General features: G+C 39.5%; 1 protein-coding gene across 3 annotated transcripts in view; it reads right to left on the bottom strand.

Annotated features, from left to right (window-relative positions):
- The window catches only part of CCHR3.PART0H10orf67 (chromosome chr3.part0 C10orf67 homolog), a 2,394,588-nt gene that overhangs the window by 196,168 nt on the left and 2,172,984 nt on the right, over positions 1–25,436 (bottom strand). For 2 of the 3 annotated variants that reach the window (XM_044064557.1, XM_044064559.1), the window contains one exon: positions 8,078–8,177. In XM_044064557.1, coding sequence (XP_043920492.1) covers positions 8,078–8,177 — 100 coding nt within the window. Of the gene's footprint in view, positions 1–8,077; positions 8,178–25,436 lie in introns of those variants that run through there. The other variant, XM_044064558.1, reaches the window with a different exon arrangement.

The following is a 25,436-nucleotide window of genomic DNA, read 5'->3' as shown; positions in this document are numbered from 1 at the left end:
ATACAGTGTGCAACACTAGTACTGCCACACTAGATCAGTGATTGTTGTTTAGCTGTTGTCAAACAGTAGCAGGAGTAAGTCACTTTTATTTACCTCATTGAGGAGTAATGCATACCTGTTACTGCTCCTGATTTCACAGACCTTCCCAGATTTTGCCACATAATTTAGCCATGTCCTTCATAAAAAGTTTGATTTGCTGGTAAATCACTCAGGATTACAGGCAGTCAATAAATCCAGATATCAGAGTTTTTTTTATTTCTTATTGTCCAAAAAATGCATGTTGATGCAAAAGTTGTTATTCTATTGACTTTTTAAGTGAATTACAGAAATACAGTATTTAAAACATGTTCCTGATTATGAGCTCTTATTCTGCTATTATTGTTGGCACCTGGTAGAATTCTTCAGCGAAGAAATTGAGTGTTGTAGTATCTGGTGTTCTGCCAATATTTATAAAACTCACTGAAACAGAACCCATCCCTGAAGACTGGGAGCATCAACAATATTTTGTATTAAAAGTGTTAACATTGTCAAGTTTCTTATATGTACGTTTATCCTTCTCTGTTTTTTCCTCCTCTTCATACTGAGAAAATGAATCTTAAGAATACTTGCTGATTACTGGAATGACAAATGGCTTTTTCTCTCTATGTATACTGATTATTCCCAGTTAAACATTTGCTGGTATTATGTTTCACAATATGAATCATGAAAATAAAATAAAGATTTAGAAAAAAAAAAAAAGACTGGGAGCAACAGCTCTTCTAAAAATCCAAACCGCTCGCTAAGATTAGTAACTCTGGGCTGCTGATTTCTCTAGTGCTTCCCTCGCTCATGTTCATTACCAGCGTTATCCTAATAGGGTCACATCAAAGTCCTTTTCAGGTATAAGATCGTAATCAGAAAATAAATACATTCTTTTCCCCTCATTTTTCTCCAACCAACAACAGTTTTTGTGGGGTCACCACACAGTCAAGGATGAGTGAGGGGACCCCCTGCAGCCACAGCTATTGCAGGCACCTAAAGGTGGCTATGTTGTTAGTTTTAGTGGACAGAATGGTCACTAGCAGGGTTTAACTATGTCAGTGGTGATATATTTAATGGAATTGTGAAGACTGTTACTTCAATAAATGCTGTTACTATAACCAGAGATATCCTTGAATTTTAAAGGAGACATAAATAAGATTTATTATTATCCACCTGGTTTATTAAGTATACAAGATTGCTGTACTAGCTTTTGTAGGTTTGACAAAAATGTTACAAAATATCAAGATAAAAAAACTTGCTGTGGTTGGGGGCACCCCAGGGGGGTCCCAGCAACTGCAGGGTTCTCTGGTGCCTAAAGGTGATATTGCTACTGGTTGTAAATGTACAAGTTAAAGATAGCACAATTTCCTTGGAAAAGCTACTGGCCTCAGGTCTTACTAGACAGGATGGCTGAAATCAAACCTCACCTTGCAAAATGGATGGGAGATAGGAAATTCATCCTGGGGATCATGTCAGTCGCCCTGCTAGACAGGGGTCCAGGGAAGTAAATATTGTGGGAAGAAATATCCAGAGAATTGTCATGGCTAGGCTTGTATAGGCCCTAGGGCTGATAGCCTAGTACCAACCTATAAACCTATGAAAATGTTGGAAGTGGGAACACAAAGATCACCAGCTGACAGGATGAGTAGCAGCTTTCTAAATGAAAGCAAAATTACCATTTCTAATTAAGAAGAAAAGGGCATTAAGCTGAATCATCTGAGAAGGAAGCATATTTAAGACTTGCAATTTCAAATTCTAAAGGTATGTACATCAACCTTGTGAGTGTTGCATCACTGGAAAGAATCATAAAGACTACATGAATGGATAGAGCAATGCACGGCACTATGCTAGAACAATGATGCAGCTCTAAGAATAGATTCTTCCCATAGTCAAGGAACAATATTTGAGGAAGCTTGATGGCTTGTAATTATGGTGTTGTGTATGTATCTGGAAAGGGAGTTGGAAGTAAAGTCTTCTTGCAGAACTGAAAAAAAAACAAAGGATTCTAAATGCTTAGAAGAGGACACTTTTCAATACAGTGGAAGTGAAGCACAGTATCAGTTTCCATTCGCTCCAAGTGTTCAGTGACAAAGTCTTGACCAGCCTTTGCAGATATATGCAGTGAGGCCAGTTCTCACTATGATTACAGCTGTTGCTACTAATGTGAAATGTCTTGAAACCCTTCAGATGTTTGCCTCTAACTATACAGTCAAATCCGCTGCTAATAACCTATTTAAACAAATAGCATTTTCTGGAAAACATCCCCACTGCTCATTGTGTTGTATGGCATGTACAACATTTATAAAGGATTTTCTTACACTGATTTAAGAAAGTACATACATAATTATGTCTATGTATTATGTGCATGTCTGAATACAGCACAGATAGTGTCCTTAGCGTGGAAGGGAGAGAGTTCCATTTCTTACCTAAGGAGAAGGAGAGGAAAAGTTGTCCAAGCAGGACGTTTAGGTTTGTGGACAGTGATTAAGTTTTAGTGTTCAGATCTGAGAGTTCTATTTGGGGTGTATGGGGGAAGGATGTTAGTTAGAGGGGGGTATTTGAATGGACTAAATATTAGTCTGTGTGATGTAGTGAGCTGGAGGAAGTCCAGGTAATTTGTGAATTCTAACCAATTGAGGGATTGGAGGGTAACACAGTGATGAGTGGAATGTTTGTCTTAGGTGGCAAATTTAGAAATTTTGTTATAATAGTTTTCAAGTTTAGAAGTGATGGAAGAGGATAGGTTAGTTAATAGTGGGGTGCCATACAGAAGGGAGGGAAGGAGGTAAGAGGAGGCCAGAGTATGCCTGGTAGAAGTAGAGAGGAAGTGGTTGTTCCTGTATAGCATACCTAGTTTTTGGTGAGTTTTCTTTATATTTTGCTGAATATGGATGTCGAACTTGAGGTGTTCTTCTATAGTTACACAGAGTAGTTTGGCAAAGGGAACAACTTTGATCAGAGAGTTGCTTTGGCTAAGGACTTGGAAGGAATTTTTATCAAAAGAGAAAGATTTGAGGGTGTGAATAGTAGTATTTTAGATTTGTTAGCATTGAGAGGAAAGGTGATTTTGGCGCATCCAGATCTCAGTAGTTGAGAAGGAAGTCTGAGTTTTAGATAGGAGTTCAGGGAGGTTAGAGGCAGAGCAGACAAGTGTAGAGTCATCTGCATATTGGATGACATTGGCATTAGGAACAGTCGAGTGAAAGTTATTGATAAAGATATTAAACAGCATTGGTCCGAGGATGGATCCCTGTGGTACTCCTGTACGGCTGGGTAAGAAAGCTGAATTGCCTTTTTTCCATTTCACAGCCTGAGATCTATCTGACAGCTTGAGAACCATGAAAGAGTGTTTTGGGAGAGATTTAGGTTTGAGATGTGACTTAGAGGTGCTTATGGGAAACCGTATTGAATGCTTTAAAGAGATCAGGAGCACTGTGGATACCAAGTTCCCAGAATCTCTGACTTGATTGACAGTTTCTAAGAATGAGAGTAGAGCTGTTATGGTTCTATGACCTGGTTGGAAGCCATGTTGGGTAGGGGTAAGAAGTTGGATTTTAGTCAGAAAAGCATAAGTTAGAGGTGGATGCGTTTATCTAGGATTTTGGAGATTGGAGAGAGTAGAGCTATAGGATGAAAGTTTGAAATGTTAGTGTTTTTGCCTCCCTTGTGGAGAGGAAGAATAAAGGCAGAACACCAGAGTTTAGGGACATGGGATTTATTTATGGATCTATTAATTAGGATACTAATTGGGAGAGCTATACCATCGGCAGCAGACTTGAGAGAGGAAGAGGGGATGGTGTCAGGTGTACTGGAGCAGGGTTTAAGTTTGGATAGAAGTCTTTTTATGTAGTTAGTGGAGACAGGTTTAAGCTCAAACATAGGTGGGAAATTATTTCAGGACTTTGAGGTGGAATGTAGGAGAGATGGGTCGTTGTTGGGAAAAGTTTTCGTTAGGTTGGATATTGACTCTATAAAGAAAGAGTTGAATAGTGAGGCTAATTTGAGGTCAGATTTACGTGGGTCAGGACAGGGGTTATTTTTGGAGCCTGGGTTGAGGAGTAAGTTTATGGAGTTCCAAAAAAGCCTAGGGTTTTGGGGATGGTTGAACTGGAGCTTAGTGTAGAAGGACTTTCTGTCTTTGAAGATTTGTTTTTTTGCAAAGTTACGGAGCTGTGTATATTGGAGAAGGGTTTGGGGAAGTTTATTCTTTTTTGGTAAAGCTTCCAGAATTTGTCTCTTTGATGCATAATTTGCTTTGTTCCTTTGGTTAGCCAAGGGGCAGTTATAGTTTTTATTCTTTTTTTCCTTGGTGGAACTGGGGAATTTAGAGCGTCTAGGAAAGTAGAATTAAAGCGGTCTATGGCTTTATCGAGTGGAAGGGTTTTTAGAATGTTCCAATTCATTTGTTTGAGATAGTTAGAGAAGGTTTTGGGGTCAAATTTACTAAGGTTGTTGGTCTGAATATATTGATGTTGATGTTGATGTGGATGGGAGGTGGTTGCATGGTAAATGAAAGCTGGGAGGTCGTCACTAATAGAGTCAGGGATGGTGCCAGAGTTGGTAATTTTATTTGGATGAGTGACTAAGATCCAGTCAAGAGTGGATCCTGGGAGATTTGTTTTATTGGATCTGGTGATGGAGTGGGTTACTTGAGTAAAGTTAAAGAGGTTAATGGACAGAGAGGGTATGGGACTGTTGATTTTATTCCAGTCGATGTTTACATCGCCTAGTACATAAGTTTCAAGGTTAATTTCAGCTGAGGCCCATTGGAGTATGTCTTCAAGGGTTGAGAAGTTATTTCTGGGTGGGATATAAAGGGCGATGATACAGAGGCTTTTGGGATTATTCATTTTAAATAGACCGACTGTTAGTTCTGCACTGGTGAATTTAGGAATGGGGTTTGATAGGGGAATTAAGGTAAGTAGATTGGAATAGATTAATGCAACGCCTTCGCCTTTTTTCTTTGGGTGATCACATCTAAGTGTGTGAAATCCAGAGGGTAGGATTTCAGAATCAGAGATGTGGGGTTTGAGACACATTTCAGAGATGGCTACAATGTCAGGTTGGTTATGACTTAGCCATGCTTGAAACTGATGTGCTTTGTTGTTGAGACTCTGGGCATTGAGTGTGAAAAATGTAAGAGCATTGTAGGGGGATGAAAGGTTAGAGGAATGGGAAGGGTAATTGTTATTTCTGGGTGTGTGTGTGTGGATATATATATATATATATATATATATATATATATATATATATATATACACACACACACACACACACACACACACACATATATATATATATATATATATATACACACATGTACATACACTCATGTATAGGTTATTGCTCACACATGGACAGGTATAGTTACCTGGTGTTGTTTATGTCTTCCAGGACAGATGGGGTGTAGAAATAGTGAGTGGCCGAGGTTTCAGGAGGTCAATTACAGTTGCAGAGATGGTTGGTGAAGAGATGTTTTAAGAAGACTTTTGAAGGAGGGTGTGGAGCTTTGTAGTCTGAAGTCAGAGGGAAGGTTGTTTCATATTTAATATTTTGTGGGCAAATAGTGATTACCAGGAGTTGTTTTTGCATGGGATAGTTTCAATTAAGGCTTTGTTGGAGTACCGAGGTTGTCTATTTGAACTGTAGAAGTTCAGCATGCCAGTCAGGTCAGGGGTTTTCTTGGGATAGTACAGAATTAGATGAGTTAGGCTGAGTTGATTGTACCGTAATAGGTTCAGAAATTCAAGCCAGTGCAAGGCTTGTAGGGAAAGGCAGTGGCGGGATCATGATTTGGCATTGGTAGCGAATCTAGCGATTTTGCTGTGACAGATGGAAAGTTAGTTAAGGTCAGTTTTGTAAAGATTAGTTAGAATTGGGGATGCATAAAGTAGAGTAGATAGGAGGAGGGTCCTGGCTATTGCAATTCGAGATTTGGTGATTAGATAACTTTTACAGCGATAGAGGGAAACTAGCTTTTTGTGGACTTTAGTGATGGTTGTTGATATGTACTTTGTGAATTTGAGTTGTTGTTCAATGGTAACTCCTAGGAGTTTAGCCTCAGCGACAGGGGTGATTTGGGTTTTGCTGGCGGAGAGTATACAGAAGGTAAGGTTGCTCATTTTAGTAGAGTGGAACAGCATTAGTTGTGTTTTCTTTGGATTTAATATGAGTAGTGAGTTGTTAAGCCAGTTCTCTATTTCAGAGAAGGCTTCTTGGGCTTTTTGTTGGAGAAGCTGGATGTTGGGTACAGAGCATATGAGAGTTGCGTCATCAGCATATTGGACTTTGTCGGCTTTAGAGGTAGTTGAGTGGAGTTGGTTTGTGAAGATATTAAAGAAAAGGGGTCCTAGGACTGATGCTTGTGACATGCCTAAGGAGGTTGGGAGTGGGGGGGGGGGGTAGAGAGTTATGCAATTTGATGGATTGTTGGCGGTTATCTAAACAGCTTTTAAACCAGAGTAGGGTGGTTTTTTTAAGGTTGAGGTCAGACAGGCAAGGCAGTAGTTTATTACGTGAGACTATGTCGAATGCCTTGGATAAATCTAGGAAGGTAGCTGAGACAAATTTACCTAGATTCCTGTGGGAGTTTATAGTATTGGTGAATTTGAGTAGGGCAGTGATGGTGCTGTGGGATGGGCGAAATCCATGTTGGGTTGAGGAGAGAAGGTTGTTGGTGAGGAGACAGGAGAGGAACTGGTGATGAATACATCTTTCTAGGATCTTAGAGAGGGGTGAGATAATTGCATTTGGTTGATAGTTGGAAAGGTCTAAGGAGGGGCCACCTTTGTGGAGTGGTATGATATATGAGGTTTTCCACAGGGATGGAACGGTGTGTTCGGTGATGGATCTATTTATTAGAAGATCTGTCATACATTATATAGTCATGGATTAGTATGAACATTTTATCGACTCCTACTCCCAAAGTAGAGAAAGATAAAAGAAGGTAGTCATGGAGCATTACGACACAAACACAATTTTACCTGCTGAAGAAGGTAGCGATCAATGACCTCAACACATAACAAGAAGTTTATTTAAGTCATGTCTTAAACTTACCATCTTTATTTACTCACAGTGCATTACTGTTCCGTAACACAAACTTCAAAGCCATCCACATAACCTCAGTAAAAATATACCCAAGAACTTTGAAACGTCATGTAGTATGCATAATTCCACTCTGAACTTACAGAAAGTAGCTGAAATGTGTGCAGTAGCATAAACATTTGTAATTCAGCTACCTTGTTTAAAAGCATGCTATTTCATTCTGGTGAGTATGTGATGTCCTACTATGCTGAATAGTAATACCAGTAGTCCTACAATTATGAAATTATGATGTAAAACCCCAATTTTACATTACTAAATTGCTACAAATATTTTACAAACAAAAGTAGAACATCAAACCTGAATGATGATGTGTTAGCTGATTAAATAAAATACTGTTAGTTAATAAGCAGTAGTATAACTTAATTCAGTACAATCTTTTTAAGATTCATGACACCAAACCCAGCTCTGTCGAACAAGAAGATGGAGCCCTGACAGCAGCACAGGTACTTGGATTCAGTTGGTGAACCTGATCCCTGAGATATCAGATGGAGGAATACAGCAGACTGACCAGCTCACCTATCCTGCGGAGGGAGTAGGGACAGCCAAGGGCTAGCAGTTCATGGTGAAGACTAAAGACGGTAATCTAGAGCTGTCTGCATGTATAATGCACATTTTGAAATGGGAGGGACAGTGGGTAAGCCATACCAAAAATGTATTCCGCAGCTGTCAGAATAGCACCATACCCTAATGGCCGGATCTCCCCTTTGCAAAGCTATACTGACTACTTATACTAAGGTTTCCCATTTACAGGTCCTATCTAAAGAGGCAAGTGGAACAGCTCTCAGTGAAGATGCAGTAGATGGTAGATGAGGGGCTCTAGGAAACAGATAATGGCAGGCAGCAGCACTGGGAGACAATAAATGAATGAATAAATAAATAAAATAAAATAAAAGAGTCTTGAATCTTGGGCTAACATAAACAATAAATAGCATAACAAGACTACCAGTCTTACCACTTCCTGAGAAGTTGTCCGTTCCTTGCCCACTTGGAATACGTACAGGGTAAATTTCTTTTGTCTCCATTTGTGGAACTGATAAGGATCCTATACGAGGCTAACAAAATACAAATATAGTTATTATTTAACTTATACACTGAATATAACAACTAGATGTACAGCTATCAAGGTCTTTAGACATCGAAGAGCATGTTCCATTCATATAGAGTCAGTAAATAAGGAGCATTCATGATTTGTCATTTCATATTTGTAAAAGTGTAATGAGAGTATACACAATGGAAATATATCCTACAATTTTCCACTTGCCTTCTCCCACTGACAGAAGTGACTGCCAGTTTCTCATAATCAAGAGACACAGCTGTGATTACCCTACAGCAAAGGAGCTCTAAACAGTAGGCTAACTGGCCCCGGCCATGTGGTGTACAGAGATAAATTCTTGAATGCATCCCCCAAGACAACGCTGTGATTACCTTACAGCAAAGGAGGTCTAAACAGTAGACTGACTGGCCCCAGCCCTATGGTGTAGAGAGATAAATTCCTGAATGCATCCCCGATCACCTGTGTTTGACTAGTGGCATGAGTACTGGATAGCCTGAGCAGGGGAGGATGGGAATGAATGGCTGATGTCAGCTCACGGACCCTAGGGAGAGGGTGTTAACAGGGATCACTCCACTGGTAACACTGGCAGCAATGCAGGAGTATCACCTGCAATAAGAAGTCAACTTTGCAGGTGGTACAAGGCAGTGTGCGACATGGCCAGGAAACTTTGCAGGTATAGCAGCATGCACAGACCTCCTGGAAAGTAGCTGACTGTGTAACATGCAAGTTCACAAGGAGGAGGTAGAAAAACAAACAAATCTTAATCTTCCCAAAAGATATCAGCATCACTCAAAGCAACAGACACTTGCCTCACAAATGACTAAACAGGGCAATGGACTTTTGATTCGAGGGGGGCTAACTGGCTTATTGAGTATCTCATGGGATGCTTGATGGTCATTGTGAGGGTGGGCATACAAAGAAAAGCAGTAAGCCACCATTGATGGCTATCACCAGTACAAGCTCAGTGCCATTGTTATTTAAATCTGAAATGTCTACAAATGTATCCTAACAGTTATGATTGATAACCACACTTCGTCATTCAAGAATTAATACACATTGTTCTTATGGAATATCATAAATGCTCCTGATAAATCAAGATAGCTGCATTTAACTAAGTAATTCAGGAATTCATTCATCTCGTTCTTACTGAATATCATAAATGCTCTTGATAAATTATAAATTTTAAATTGTCTCAGAAAAGTTGCGGCAAGCATCATGGCAATGGATGACTACACAGTCATGAACCACTCCCCAACAACTACTTCTCTTTTTTCTTCTTTGTACCCTGTTCTTAAAAAAAAAACTCTGCAAACTTTTATTAAAACATGGACACAATACTGACTTTTTCCCTCAGTGACACTACTTCAGGGACTGCATTCTGTAAATTTTGATGGAAGCGCTCTAGACATCCACTAAACCAAGTTTTGATGGAAGCGCTCTAGACATCCACTAAACCAATGGATGCAGCCTCACACCATCCTTGTGAGGACGGAAGAGTTGGACAGATATTGAAATGAAGGCAAAACAAAAGTTTATGATTGGATTATTCTGAATATAGCCAAATTAAAAATGGAATAGTAGGAGGGAAGGGATTTCTGGAGCTAAATGCATCACAGGCAGCAGTGGTGTACAAGGTAAGTCCCAATTGGTTCTGGGATACTTTATAAAGCTGTACACTCAAAATCTACAAAACTAAATGCTGAACAAGGATATTTCAAAGCTATTTATTGATGTGCCCTAATTTGTCTAACCATTTATACTCTACATAATGATGATTTGTTTCTCTGTATCAAACTCCACAAACTTGTTGCTGATAAACTATGTGCAATCACTGGCATCCGCCCGAACCAACCTTGAAATCTACATATTTTCAACCACTACTACTGAAACATTATTGTACTATCACTATTACAAATGTGAAATTATTATATTGTCACTAATATATTTGTGATAATAATGCACTTTTAAGTACTTGTTTTGCATGGAGTTTCTCCCCTAAGGCTTCAGTTGAAAGTGGGTCAGGACTACTTTGACCATCCAATTATTAAACTTAAATAAGAAAATAAATTGTACAGCATTATGTAAGCATTTCACAAGATTCTTTTGAAGCAACAGACTCTAAAGTGAAAGACCTTCGTTTAAACTACACATAGTTTCATAGGACTCCAAAAGGGAAGGTTTAATGAATTTCTCTTAAAAATGAATGTCAACAGTAGCTTTCCCCCTTACAGATGTTCAGATCTGCCATGAGTGCTCACATACTGTATTATTATTATTATTTCAGGACATAGTGTGGGTATGCACTACTCACACTGAAACAGGCACTCAAGTGCAGATTCCAGGTTGTCATCTATTTTTTCTTATCCAGTGAAAACACGCCACAAAAGGCAACAACCTTTTTTAATTAGTTCCTTCTGCTGCTTGGTACCAACATCAATTAATAAGAAGAAGAAATTTATATTTCGGAAAGATCTAAATTGGGTGAATGAAATATGTTTTTCATACACCGACCCAGCTGTGTCTCTTCCCTGACCCATTTACCTATGCCTTTCTCATTTCAATCAACTTTGCATTATCATTTATTTATTTTATATTTGTTACCTAAGTATACTGGCCCAAAGACCCTTTTCAGGCATAACCTGGTTCAAACAGGAAGAATATTAAATTTGCAGCAAGTCAAAGCAAAGACTGCAAACATGTTATACAGTAATGCACATGTTCAAAGAACAAAATTAAATAAGATAATACAATTATTTCATAATGCATTACACATATTTCAAGGTCATAAGCCATTTGTTCTAGGTAACAAGACAATAGGACTATTAGGTAAGTAGAGTATTGCAAATAAGGTGACTAAAAGTAGAAAAAATGTATTTCAAGTACAGGATGGACTATAGACTGTATTTGATATAGCAAATATCATGGATAGAAGTAGGTTAAAAAATAAAAGACAGCTGGGTATACAAGTCCCTGGATAAAACAGTGCTCAGTCCTGGTAGGTGCACTGGTGCCAGGACTAGAAAAAAATGACAGTGTTGAATCCTCAAGACAAGGAGACATTCCTACAATGGGGCCAGGCCACGCTCAGGGGGAGGGTGGCCCCCTGTCGTAGAAGGAAGTGGTAGTCCACAAAAACTGATAGGCCAAAAAGGAGCCATAAAGATTATATAGTGGACTGTTGAGGAAAAGTAAGAAATTATGCATTGTTACTATTATGCAAGAAGCCCAGAATTTCCAGACAATAGTTATACAAAAAGATTAACAGAGAAATTAGAGGAAAGAAAAATACTTGCACAAGAAAAACTGTCAAAAGCTTCAAATGCAAATTTGTGCCCATTAATACAACAGATTCATGAAAAACTTTATATAGACCAAGAAACCTTGGGCCATTTCAAAAAAGAACTGACCGAGGAAGTGCAAAAATATAGAGAACAAACATTTTGAGATTTTTGAAAGGTATAAAAAGGATTTGCTGCATCCAGGACTGTTGGTAAGCTCCTGAGCCCCCCAAGCCTTTCTGTGTTGGAGGGAAGCCTTCTGGCATTATCAGTGGGAGTGGTAAACACTAGGTAACCTATGTACCACATAAGGAGTGGTTCTGGCCCAGAAATTATAGTTATTGGCCGTTTGGGCAGTTTTTCCATCTCTCTCAACTTTCTGATTTAAAAGCCCGCATTTGCACTTGTTTCCCCCCTTTCCTGTAACTAGTCTAATCCAGACACAGATTTGCTGTATCCAGGACTGTTTGTAAGGTCCTGAGGCTCCCAAGCCTTTCTGTGTTGGAGGGAAGCCTGCTAAGCTTATCAGTGGGAGTGGTAAGCACTAGGTAACCTATGTACCACATAAGGAGTGGTTTCTGGCCCAGAAAATGTTATTGGCCGTTTGGGCAATTTTTCCATCTTTCTCAACTTTCTGATTTAAAAGCCCGCATTTGCACTTGTTTCTTTCCTGTAACTAGTCTAGTTCAGATACAGATTCTTAGTTTTAGCACTTGAATTTGTTTATTCATGCTCAGCACTTGTTCAGAACTTGTTGTAAGCACTAAATAAGCTACAAATTACTACAGCACTCAACCTTCCCCATTAACTAGAGGAAAACAGTTTTTGTACTTACTTTCCTTGCTTGCTTAGAGAAAAGCAGCTCTTGTACTCACTTTCCTCACTTGCCTACAGGAAAATAGTTTTTTATTCTGGCATGTCCAATGGTCATCTCCCAGTGTTCTCTCCTGTCTATCTGATGAATCTGGGCATCTTGGGACAATGTAGCAATTGCCTCATGTACACAGACATCCCTCTCCTCCTACCACCCAAAACTACAACCTGGGAGAGATGCGCTTATCTAGCCAAACTGGAGGTAAAGCTCTCTACAACCAAGACTGAACTTGACAGTCAAGAAGAGAAGGTAATCGCTTGCACCAGACTACACTCATCACATAGTCCCACTAAACCTACACCACCAAAATCCACACATAGAAACATTCGCGGAGGCTCTCAATAATAATCTGCTCAAGCAACGGAGACCTCCAAAGCAGAAACACAAGCAATGTCCACCCCCCCCCCCAACACAACCCAAATGAAACTCAGACTTGGTGTGCCACTCAACCACAGCCCATAAGGAAAAACAACGTACCCAACACACTAGTCATAGGTGACTCTGTAGTCAGGTAGACTGATGTTCCACTCACCAGGCTAAACAAGGAGGAGGTTACTGTCAGCTGCCTGTCGGGTGCCAGGATCCGCCACATAACCCACATGCTCAGGTCACTCCACAACAAGTACAAATATGCCTCTATCATTGCCAGTGTTGGTGTAAATGACCTGAGATGTACTTCCCTGGACTACATGAAAAGAGATATGGAAGAGCTCTCCGATCTTGTAGCCCATGCAAGTATGACTCTAGCCCTGAGTAGCATCCTGCCATCGCCCAGAATGATACTGCAGTACAAGGACAAAATGATTGACTTCAACAATTGGCCAAGCTTCTGGTGTCATTTTAAGGGGATCCAGTATCTGTCTGCCTGGGACGGCATGGTCGACAGACCACGATGCTTTGCCACAGATGGCCTGCACCTGTCACCCCTGGGATTCTGGCTACGGCTCTTGCCGCCCCTATAGTGCCTTTTTTAGGCAACGTTCAAATGACAAATTCACCACCATAACAGGAACAGGCAAGCAAAAACTGAGGGTAATGCTACTTAATGCTAGAAGTCTAAATCTCAAAATACACTCCTTCGAGGCACTCCTTCAAATGGAGAACATCGATATCTGTGCAGTGACTGTGACCTGGTTCAAGGCTCCAGACAGCACCCCTGCATTACCATGCTATAACTCATACAAAACTTTTCGGCCATCTAACCTGGACCGGAACACCAAAGGTGGAGGTGTGTCCATATTCATTAAGGATATCCACACCTCCAGGCTAGTTGCTCAGCATAATGCATCCGAGGTTATTCAAGTGCAACTAGTTCTGGGCAAAACTGCAATCCAAATTGTAGCTTGCTACAGGTCCCCCACCATGCCCCAAGATACCCACCCCTCTTTTCTTGATATACTGGAAAATATTAGGGTTCAACCAAACACCCTAATAATGGGCGATTTCAACTACCCCACCATTAACTGGGAAAACTACTCATGTACCAACTCCTTCACTCAACGCTTTCTGGAATTAATAGATTCCAATGCCCTGGATCAACTTACCCACACCCCCACCAGTGGCAACAATATCCTAGACCTAGTCATTACCAACATGAGTGAACGGTGCTCCACACCTGAAGACAACTACTCGTTGGTCAGATATGACCATAAGCTAGTCTCCCTAGATATCCACATCCCGCCCCCACCCCCCATTAAGAAAACCACAGTAAAAAATTTCTCCAAAGCCAACTTCATGGTTTTTAAGACAGAAGTGGCGAACTTCATGACACCCATGCAGATGGACAATACAGTTATGACTGCTGAATCCTATGTAAATGCACTCTATAAGCACTTACACGAGTGCATGGATCGTGCTATCCCAAAAAGATCCAAGACGCTATCCTCCAAAGAAAGGAAGCCAATCTGGTGGTCCCCTGCCATAAACAAATGCTACAATAGAAGGAAGAAACTGTTGCAAAAGAGAGTAAAATCCCATGAGTAGAGGAGCTCCCTGGTCAGCCTCAGTAAGAAGCTGCGATCCCTTATAAGATCCTCCAAATCTAGCTACGAAAACAAAATTGCCACTGATTTTAGGGACAACCACAAAGCATTCTATAACTATGTCAAGAATCTCAATGGCAACACCCAGATCTGCTCTGAGTTACAGCACAACGGCATGAAAATTGCAGAACCAACTGATATTGCCAACATAGGAGCAGACAGATTCAGTGCTAACTTTACCCCCCTCTCACCCCCTAAAGGGCCCATATCTATACAGGAAGAATGCAGAGTCCCTGTAATCACAACTACACAGGTAAAAGCTGCACCCTCTAAAGCCAAAAACACAGAATCCATGGGACAGGACAACATCCCGGGCTGCGTTTTACACGAACTTCAGAACAAACTGGATCCCCACCTAAGCACCATGTTCAATCATAGCCTCACATCAGGCTTTGTGCCCATTGAATGGCACACAGCAACAGTTATTCCACTTCACAAAGGAGGAGCCACCACTGATCCTGGGAACTATCGCCCGATTAGCCTGACGAGCCTGGTCTGTAAGGCCATGTCATCATGGAACTCATAAACAAAGACATTGATAACCTCCAAACTCTGGACCCCACCCAGTTTGGGTTTGTGAAAGGCAGATCATGCCTCCTGAACCTGACTGACTTCTTTGAGGCAGTCACCAAAGCTGTAGATGAGGGTAAGGTGGTTCACACAGCCTATCTTGACCTCGTGAGGTAGTCACCAAAGCCGTAGATGAGGGTAATGTGGTTCACACAGCCTATCTTGACCTCGCCAAGGCTTTCAACACCATCCCCCATTCCGGAATTACAGCTAAACTCACTAAACTAGGTATAAATCCCTACGTCACAAGATGGGTTGCCAACTGGCTCACTGACAGAACCCACACTGTAAAAATTGTAGTCTCCAAATCTGACTTCAAACCAGTGACAAGTAAAGTACCACAGGGTTCCGTCCTGGGACCTCTCTTGTTTGGAAATCTACTTCTCTGAAGTACAGGCTAACACAGAAGGCGTTTGGCTAACAAAGTTTTCAGATGACTGCAAACTAGGAGCCATAGTCGAGTCCCCAAATGATATGGACAGCCTACAGAAGGGCCTCACTGTGACAGATGCCTGGTGCCAGAGCCATGGCCTCAAGCTCAATGCCAAAAAGTGCATTGTCATCCCATTTGGTAAAAACTCTGTACACATGACCTACCACATAGGTGGCAGTCTAACACCAAATGTGTGATAAGAGACCTTAGGACCCAGGTGGACAGTAGTCTCTCCTTTGATAATCACATTGCTACAGTAGTCAGGAATTCCTTCTACATGGCACACCTCATCACAAAAGGGTTCTCATCCAGGAAAAAAGAGGTCATTGTTCCCATCTACTCAACACTCATTAGACCCATTATAGAGTACAACGCTCCTTTTGGAATGTATCTCACAAGACATCTGCAGCAGCTGGAAAGGCCAAAGAAGTACCTCACAAAGAGGATTACTGGCCTCAAATAGATGCCCTACACTGACCACCTCAAAAAACTCCAGCTTTACTCCATAGCATATCACCTACTCCGAGGTGATCTCTGCCTAACATATAAAGCTATGTCAAACCTAGAGCTGTTGGACATGTTACACCTAAAGAAATCCCAATCCCTCCGAGCTACACACTCTAGGGACCTAAACCTTGTCACCACAACAAACAGGACATGCTGGAGGGATAGATTCCTGTCCCAGAGACTTCCCATACTCTGGAACAAGCTATCCATCTATGTCAAGCAAATTTCCTCATTAGCACTCTTTAAGAAAAATCTTGATGAGTGGATGGGAAATAGGAAATAAACCCCAGGGATCACTTCTGCGGCTCTGCTCGACAGGGGCACAGGAAAATAACTTTCTTGGGTGGGGTAAGCCAGGGAACCTTGTTGGCTAGGCTTACTTATGCCCTTGAGCTGATAGCCTAGTACATACCTATGAAATATGAACACAGGAAATGAAAGAGTGATCTGATATGGTGCGATATTTATGCAAAAGCAGACACAAAAATATTTGAAGAGAAATACAAGCAAAGGCACTCACATATGGAAAATTTCACAATACAAAAAATAAGATCACAAAGCGGGAACATAGTACAGAAGATTAGTAAAGTATAATTTAAAAAAAAATAGAAGCTGAAGTTATGGAATACCTGCAAAGTGAAGAGTTTAGTGTAGAAAGTTTAACAGGTTATTTCACAGCATGATGGAACAATGAGTCCCCCAAGTAAGGAGGAAACAGAAGGAGCAGGAGATATCTGAAGAAGAAATATGGACATGGGAAAGAAAAATAAATTTAATATGGTGCAATATTTATGCAAAGGAGAAAACAAAACTAATCAATACAAAAAGAGCAGCACCAAAGATATTTGAAGAGAAATACAGGCAAAGGTATCTGGATATGGAAAAGTTTACAAAACAAAGAGGGGAAAATAGAATAGAGGATCAGTAATGGAGAAGTTAAAGAAATAGAAACTGAGGTTATGAATTACCTGAAAAGTGAAGGATTTAGTGTAGAAAATCTAACTCTGATAACACCATAGCAGGATAAAATAATGAACCTTCAAATCAAGGAGAAGCATCTGATCAGTTGCTATATGAAGATAATTTGGAGCCTTCAGCAGGAAACCAGTGTAAAGTTCAGTTGGAGTTGCTCAGCAAGGGAAGGAACAGGGAACTGTGGGAACATGACGCAGTAAATGTTGTGGAATGACAGGCCAGTGAGTTCCCATATGAAGAGCAATGGATGACACATGATGAAACTAAATAGAATATGGTACAGGAAGATGCTCTGGAACTTTCTGTAGAATGCCCATAGGAAATGGAGAACAAGAAAATGATCTAAAGGAAGAGAAGCTTGATTTAATAGGGATGGATAGACATATTAAGATCAATAAAAGAAAGAGACTGCAGAAAGTCAATAAGCCCCAAAATGTTAATAATAAACTAATGTTAATAGTTTGATAAAACAGATGAGCACAGTAATCAAGACTGTTCACAGCAATTTGTGCGATATTACACAAGTAAATAGCATATATTACTGTGCAGCTAAATTAATAATAAAGTTAAATTAATAACAGATAAAGTCTTACCACAAAAATACAGGGTAGTAAAGGAAATGCCACCATGGATCTATCAAATAGAGAAAACTGTAACGCAATTAAGACAAGAAGTGTTATTGTTTGAAGGGTACAAAACAGGGAACATAACAGAAATACTCAAAGATAGATGTGATAAAACCAATGAACAGTATCAGAACAGATCAGGATCTATTGTACTCTACTGCAAATAAACTGAAGATATCAGCACAGGCAGAAAAACTTAGGAGATATAAACATAAAAGTATAAAATAAGCAATGTATTGAGGACCCAGAAAAAGCTTTATAGAGAATTCGGAAGCAAGACAAAAGGAATTGAAACACCACGAAATAAAGAAGAAATAGACACATTTTGGATAAATATCTATGAAGATCCTGGAGCATAACAAAGATACTGAATGGATAGAAGAAGTAAAAGAAAGAATAAGAATTTCAAATGTACAGGATGTAAAATGGGATAAGGTAACTGACTGAGAAACTGAAACAAAATTAAGAAAAGCTCCTAAATGGAAAACCCCAGGCCCAAAGTACCTACTTTATATGAAGATTTAGCCATAAGTAAGAGCTATTTATATGTGCACAGATGCCAACCATGTTAACAACAGGAAAAGCAATAGTCTTCCTTAAGAGTGAACCTGCAAGCTATCCTAAAAACTATAGACCAATAACTTGCCTTCCGAAGATGTATAAACTATACACTAAAACTGATGCTGACAGAGTTTTGGTCATTTAGAAAAAAACTCCATCATGACAATAGAACAAAAGGGTAACAAAAGAAAGTCACATGAAATAAAAGATCATTTGTTGTTAAATAAAGTCATAATGGAGAACTGTAAAAAGGGGAAGAATCTAAGTATGGGATGGAGAGAATACAAAAAAGGATTTGGCAGCATCCTACATTCACAGGTAAAAGATGGCTTACAAATGTAAAAGATACAACCTGCACTGATCTATTACATTACAGTGACAATGAAACAGTGTCAAACCACTTTGCAGTTAAGCCATGATAAAGGCAGTGGCGGCTGGTGACTTCAAATCAAAGGGGGGCTGCAGGAGACAGCTGAATGGGTGGGGTCAATGGGAAGGGGTGCGGTCAACTAGAAAGGAGAGGAGCTATGCTCAAAACCACAAAAACTAACTTTAATTAAATATGCTGCCCTGGATGCCAAACCCTCATTATGAGAGTCCAATCATGACAAATGAAGTGTAAAAGAATAAAAATATTTCAGTGCATTGGCTGCATGACAGCTTACTTAATATGTAGATGGAAACAAAAAGGTTGTGAGGTATGAAAAAATAAATTACTTTTTAAATACATTACTGGAATGCCAGTCAAAATCAAGTATAAGAAAAACAAGCAGCACTCAACTCAAACCGCTTCTCCTTGCACTGCAGTTCTAATTCTAATTTATATTCAGCTTTATTAAAGTGCCAAGTAACATGCTGAAAGTAGCAATCTCTGTGATACCCCCAGTTGTAAAAATGTTTCTTATCCAAAAAAGACCTGCTGCCTGACAACTATCTACTTGTTTCATGGGGAAAACATGATCGAAGTAAAAAAGGAAAAGCAAACAAGAAACAAGCTCAAGAAACATTGCTTAAAGGATTACTGTACAGGTTATGGACCACACATGATTGGCATTCTGTTTAGTTTACAGGTAAAGCCTGCAGAGATGACTGGAAGTCTCCCAACAAGTGTAATGAGCTTCTTAAAATAATGTAATCCTGTCCTTTATTACAAATACTGTCATATGCATTTCAATACCCAACGCTTATACATATTATCTAGTTAAGTATTCTCTGCATGGCAACAACAGAAAGGCTTTCAATGTTGGCAATTCTTTAACCGTATGCTTATTAAAGCTTACTTGCATGTTATGATCTCAGACAAGCTTACCTGATGGTCATTAAAGCATTGCTACTTAAACGCAGAGCAACAGGCACTTTTTGAGTAATAAGCATAAATCATCAGTACAAAAATATGTCAGAAACCAGACCATTCTGCAAAATCAAGAACAGATGAAAAGCCACTGTAGTATTTGTGTCTACCTTGGATGGGGGGATACCCTGCACATTTACATTGCATAACTGCTCCTTGCCTTGCTTGGACACATCCAGAGTTACTACATGGGGGAGTGGGGTGCAATAAGTATGTCACAATTTGAAATGTCTCTGGCTGACTGTGATGGCCCTGACACATTTGTCATACCTCTCAACCTCAGAGCAAGAAATCTGGACAAAGCCATACACAGAAGTGGGACAATGGCCCAAAAATAAGGACAATTTAAATATTGCTCTTATAAACTTAGAAAGATAAAAGAATAGTAGGTCTTGCATTAGTATGAATTTTCTGAAGGATATGAAATCTGAAACTCAAATGTCTGTCATTATTTTCTAACTTCAGTCTTTAATGATTTACCACTAATTTGCCAAAAAAAAACACAATTTTATGAAAATGGACCAAAAATGTGATGCAAAAATATAAAATAGCCACACAATACAGCTGGGAACCTGTCAAAGAAGGGACACTTTTTTAATATTTAATATTAATATTAGTACTGCTAACTTGAGCAGCTGACAAAATAAAAGAATCTACATGCATTTCTGAAATAAAAGTAATCTATAACTCTGATTATTACAGTTATTTCTTAATTGTAAACCCTCCATGTTTTCTCCCAAAATTGCTATTTTGCAGAGGTATTAGTAGGGGAAGAGCAACATTTTGTTCGGCGGTTTGGCGGTGCGTGCAGTGGTGCAGCGGTTAATGCTGTCGCCTCACAGCAAGAGGTTCTCCGGTTCGATTCTCGGCTGGGGTGCCTTCTGTGTGGAGTTTGCATGTTCTCCCTGCGTTCGTGTGGGTTTCATCCAGGTACTCCAGTTTCCTCCCACATTCTAAAGACATGCTTCTGGAGCGTTTCTCCCTGGGCCTCAGCTGAAAACAGGATCTGTGGAACCTAGTTGGACTTTCCCGGTCAGCAAATGTTAAATAAATAAATAAATAATTTTGAGCCATACAGCAATTTATTTGCATGTACCTCTCAACCTGTTAATGCAATAAATCTGGACAAGGCCAAATATATTGGGGTAACATATAAACAGTACTAAAAATTGCTCTTGTATAAACTGAGACAGTTGATAGAATAACAGGTCTTACTTTAGCATGCATTTTTCTGAAGGTTATGAAGTCTGAAACTCAGTGTGTCATTATTTAGTGACTTAATTCCTAAATGATTTTCCAGAAAACCACAAATTTTATGAGGAACAAACCAAAAATGAGAAGCAAAAATCTATTAATTCTGTGAAAATCTGGACAGTTGGGAGGTATAGTTCAGCTGAGTTTGCCGCCCCTCCCCCTCACAAAATCATGGTCGAATGGAGCCCTCCCCCCTGCAGCCATTCCAATGATCCATTACTTGGCTATTTCACTCCATTTACCATAAACACTAATGTGCATACTGCTTTACTTCTATGATGATTTGGATTTCATTTGAAAGTTTTATTTTGCATTTTACAGTACAAACACTAAGACATCTGCTAAACAAAGCAATGCAATCTCACAATGAAAACAGACTGAGCATTAAAACTTCTCTGCCCTTGAAACTCACATTCAGTGAAACAGCACTGAAACCCACATTCAAAGAAAATACATTTTGTCAGTGGCAGATAAAGATTAACTTTGGGCTGTTTTCAAATCATAGGCCCCTTGCACATGAAACATACATGTGCTCTTTGATACACCTTCCTGATTGTACTAAATTATATTCCTTGTACAATACAGTACAGTTGTTGGACGGCATTTTACATTTATCGTTTTGAACATTTTTCCAGTAAACAATGAAACAGAATGCAGGCACCAATGACAAAACTACCCCATTCAGAACATTTCCATCATAAGTCTACTCAACCTTCTACACTCCACCAGTATCAGTAAATATGCACAATCTCTGAAGTAATAAAAGCCATCTAAATAATTCCACATTAAAGAAATCTGTAACAATGAAGAGGTTGCTGCTAGCAAACAACTTTATATGTCATTGTTTATTCATCTACAAATAAAATGCCTGTTGCCCTTGAGGAATAAATTGCCTATGTTGCATGCATTAAAAAAATGATAAGCTAGTAATATCGCAATAGGGACTGTATGGCAAACTAATAACAGGTTCATAGTTACTACTCTAGGTATCTTTGCCAAAAAGGACTGCAGCACCACCCACTTTACAACACAGTACAGTATCAGCAATGCATCTATCTACTGTGGGAGTAGAACCCACAGCTTTCTGCATCAAAAGCAAGTACACTACCTGTTGTGCTATTAACAATAAAAGCAGACTCTGAATAAGCAGCACTAAAGTTTTGTTCCCCTGCAGCTCTCAGCTCCTTGTAAAACCTACTTGACACGCAGTTGTATCACTGAATTTTGCAGCACAAGAAATCTGGAAAAAGCCGAAATTTATTGGGGGGGACAAAAGCCCAAAAATCAGGGACACATTTTAAACATTGCTTGTATAATGTTGGAAAGTTGCTAGAATAAAATGCTGTGTTACCACCATACATTTCACTGCCACGTCTCTAACGCAGGGGACCCTGTGCAAAACAGTCAGAGAAACATACCACTATGCCAAATCAGCTGTTTTGTGAAAGAGAGGAAGACGAACTTAAATGGCTACCATTTAGTGAATTCAGTTTTCACCATAGCTGTCAACCTCTTGTCACAAAACACCTGAACAAAGCCAATAATGGGGGAATACAGCCCCCAAACATATTCAGTGAATTCAGTTCTCACCATAGCTCTCAACCTCTTAGCAAAAAACATGTGGACAAAGCCAGTAATGGAGGGGGGAATACAGCCCCCAAACATTCAATGAATTCAGTTCTCACCATAGAGAACTCTCAACCTTAGCACAAAATACCTGGATGAAGCCAATAATGGGGGAATACAGTCCCAAAAATAGGGACAAATTTCAAATATCCATGTTATAAACTTACACAACTGCTAGAATAAACAGTTTTGTGTTACCATGTACTTTCTCAAGACTATGAAGTCTGAAATTTAATTGCCTGTTATTTTTAACATTTAACCAGGAAACTAGTCTGACTTGGAACAAAAGACAATTTTCAGCAGAGCAGGGAGAAATGCCGGACACATATTTGTAAGATGGGAGGACATGCAGATACCACGCAGAAGGCACCCCAGCCAAGAATCAAACCAGAGAACCTATAACTGTTAGGCAGCAATGCTACCAGTGCACCACTGCACTACAGACTTTGCAAGGAAAAATGTAGATACAGAAACCACAGATTTTATGAGGAACAGAACAAATATGAGGCAAAAATCTGCAAATTTTTTTTAGAAATGGGGGTGGATAGGGAATTCAGGTCCTTGCCACCTGCATCCGAGGTACAGCATTCAAGCCTGAGTATCTCTCCCCCCCCCACCATTTGTTCTCTCTAGCCACCGGTATATAGCAACTGGGGCATTACACACACACACTTAAGGTCTGTGCTATGGCAAGCTCAAATACATTATAAATAATGTTACTTAATATTTGAATTAATAAACAAAAAAATCCAAGTATGCAGTGAAAACACAATCATAAATAAAAGATATGTCAATAAGCAGCTAATCAGAATTCTAATCCCTCTAGGGATATTAACCGAGTCCACTTCAATGTTTAACGCTATTACTCTTTTTTTCCAAATACATACAAGAACAGCAAATCAAAGTCTGTCAAATGAGAACATACACTGTCATTAATATGTATACTTTGCAAACCTTTAGCATCTACCAGTTTCCTTCTCTTTAAAATTTGGGTATTAATACAAAATTTGTTTTGCACTACAGACACAAATGAGAGACTATTTTCATTTACTTATTTGTATATTATCAGGAGTAGACTGCTGCTTCACATGGTCCCTTTTCAGACTCATCTTGGGAACGCTGTCTGGTTAAGTGACGTGTTCAGAGTAATACAGTTAGGCAAATAGAGGCTGAGGGAATCAAACCCTGGACCATTGGAAACAGCTTGTTAATAGCTCAGAGCCTTAATTCTCTATGCTATTTTCAAACCAGGGCTCCATAAAAATAAAATAGTGAACTTGGTAGAGTTATATATGTAAAACTACAGAGTTGCAGGACAATCTTGTTTTTAAAATGCTATAGCAATTATGTGCCTATAACAAAATAATGTATACATTAATGTTAAGCTTCAACAGCTCATGGCAGCCAAAACATTAGTACAGGACTAAGCTTGCTTCAACTGTTTTCACAGACCAAATGACATCTTCATCTATATTTATTATTTACATTAAATCAGATCCAATTTACTACGCAACAGCTCAAAAATTCAGCCTTGCCTTCCATTTGTCAGCAATGAAATGCACTAACAGTTTTTAAGTAAGAGATTTACAACAATAAATATAATGAAAAACAGTTGTTTATAGTCTAAAAACGATCAAACTGTTCACAAACTAACACCCAAACAATGCATTCTAACTCAGACAATGAAGTAATGCATACTAGTCTTCTCACACTATACAGGTAATATGCTATAACACCAAATGGTTGAATTCTCCACTCAGCAAGATCCATTCTACTTTAAAAGGTACAAAAAGGGAAGATAATTTTACAGTTAACCCTTAAATACACTACAAGGACATAAAACGAAGCACAACTTTCTTGACAAATTACCTCCATCTACTACCAGCTAGTACACACACACACACACACACACACACACACACACACACACACACACACACACACACACTCACACACACACACCATTACCTGGAGCGACATTAGAAGATCCCTTGGGCCATTAAATCCATAGCGACACACTCCATAACTGCCCGCGCATTACATCCATCACGCGAGATCCCCTGACGAGACTCCTGGAGCACATCCCTCCACCATGCGAGATCCGAGACTCCGTCTGCCGACGTTGCAGTCCGGGTCCGATCTGTTTCCAGCGACAGTCTATGCAGTTAAAACTGCATAGACTTTTGGGATCTCTGCTGTTACATGTTTCCCAGTCCGGACTGCTGCTGAGACAGTCTGCGCATGCTCCAGACTGTCTCAGCAGCAGTCCGGACTAGTGCGCATGCGCGAAAGTCCGTTTTTTTTTTTTTTTAATTTTTTTTATCCGCAAATTTTAATTTTTTTATTTCTTTACAGTTGAGGGGGCTGCAGTCCGGCAGTCCAATAGCACGGGCCGCCCCTGGATAAAGGACAAATTACTATACCAGGGATAAAAATTCAAAGAGGGATATTCCAGGGTGATTCTTTGTCCCTTTGAAAAACTGAGGAGCTGTCAGCCCAGCCAGACAAAATTTTGTAAATAATTCTATGTCATTGTAAATATTAATATGATCCACAGGCTGGTTTCACAAATGTAAGACAACTGTGTTATCTGCTAAGCTTCAAAAATGTAACCACAGTGCACCCTGCTGGAAGACAGCTAAGTAAAGAATTTACGACTGTGTGTGATCTCAAGCTTGGATCCAGGATGTATGGGATAGGAAATTCTTTCTATTGTCCTAAGACAGGGATAACTTCTAGGTTTCACATGTAAAGTGTCTTTAGTTTCTGTGGCTTCCTGGCAGGTGCAGATTACAAAAAAAATGTTAAATTTTAAGTTATGTGAGCCTGGGAAACTTAAGCAGAAGTGTCAAGAATGATGTAATCTGAAATGACTCAGCAGTAATGTGTATTATCAATTTAAGACTTTCTCAGAGAGAAAGATTTTGCATTTTGCATTTGTGTCTGAACCTGAACACATCAGCTCACCAGCACTTTGCTTTGCTCTGTAAGTAAGATATTTAGAACAGTGCTTTCTCTTAGAGATAGATAGGAATAGTAAGGTTAGTCTAGCTGTTTTCTATATTTATGTGAGACTATCCTACAATGCTGTTTCAAAGTATTTCCTGTGATTTTTGAACTCTCTAATGTCATTGTGTTGAATTAATGAGTATTGTCTTGT

The sequence above is a fragment of the Protopterus annectens genome, chromosome 3.part0, assembly GCF_019279795.1.
Source record: "Protopterus annectens isolate FY-2018-M chromosome 3.part0, PAN1.0, whole genome shotgun sequence".
NCBI lineage: Eukaryota > Metazoa > Chordata > Ceratodontiformes > Protopteridae > Protopterus > Protopterus annectens.
Note: the sequence above shows the minus strand (reverse complement) of the source record. Positions and strands in the feature narration are given on the sequence as shown.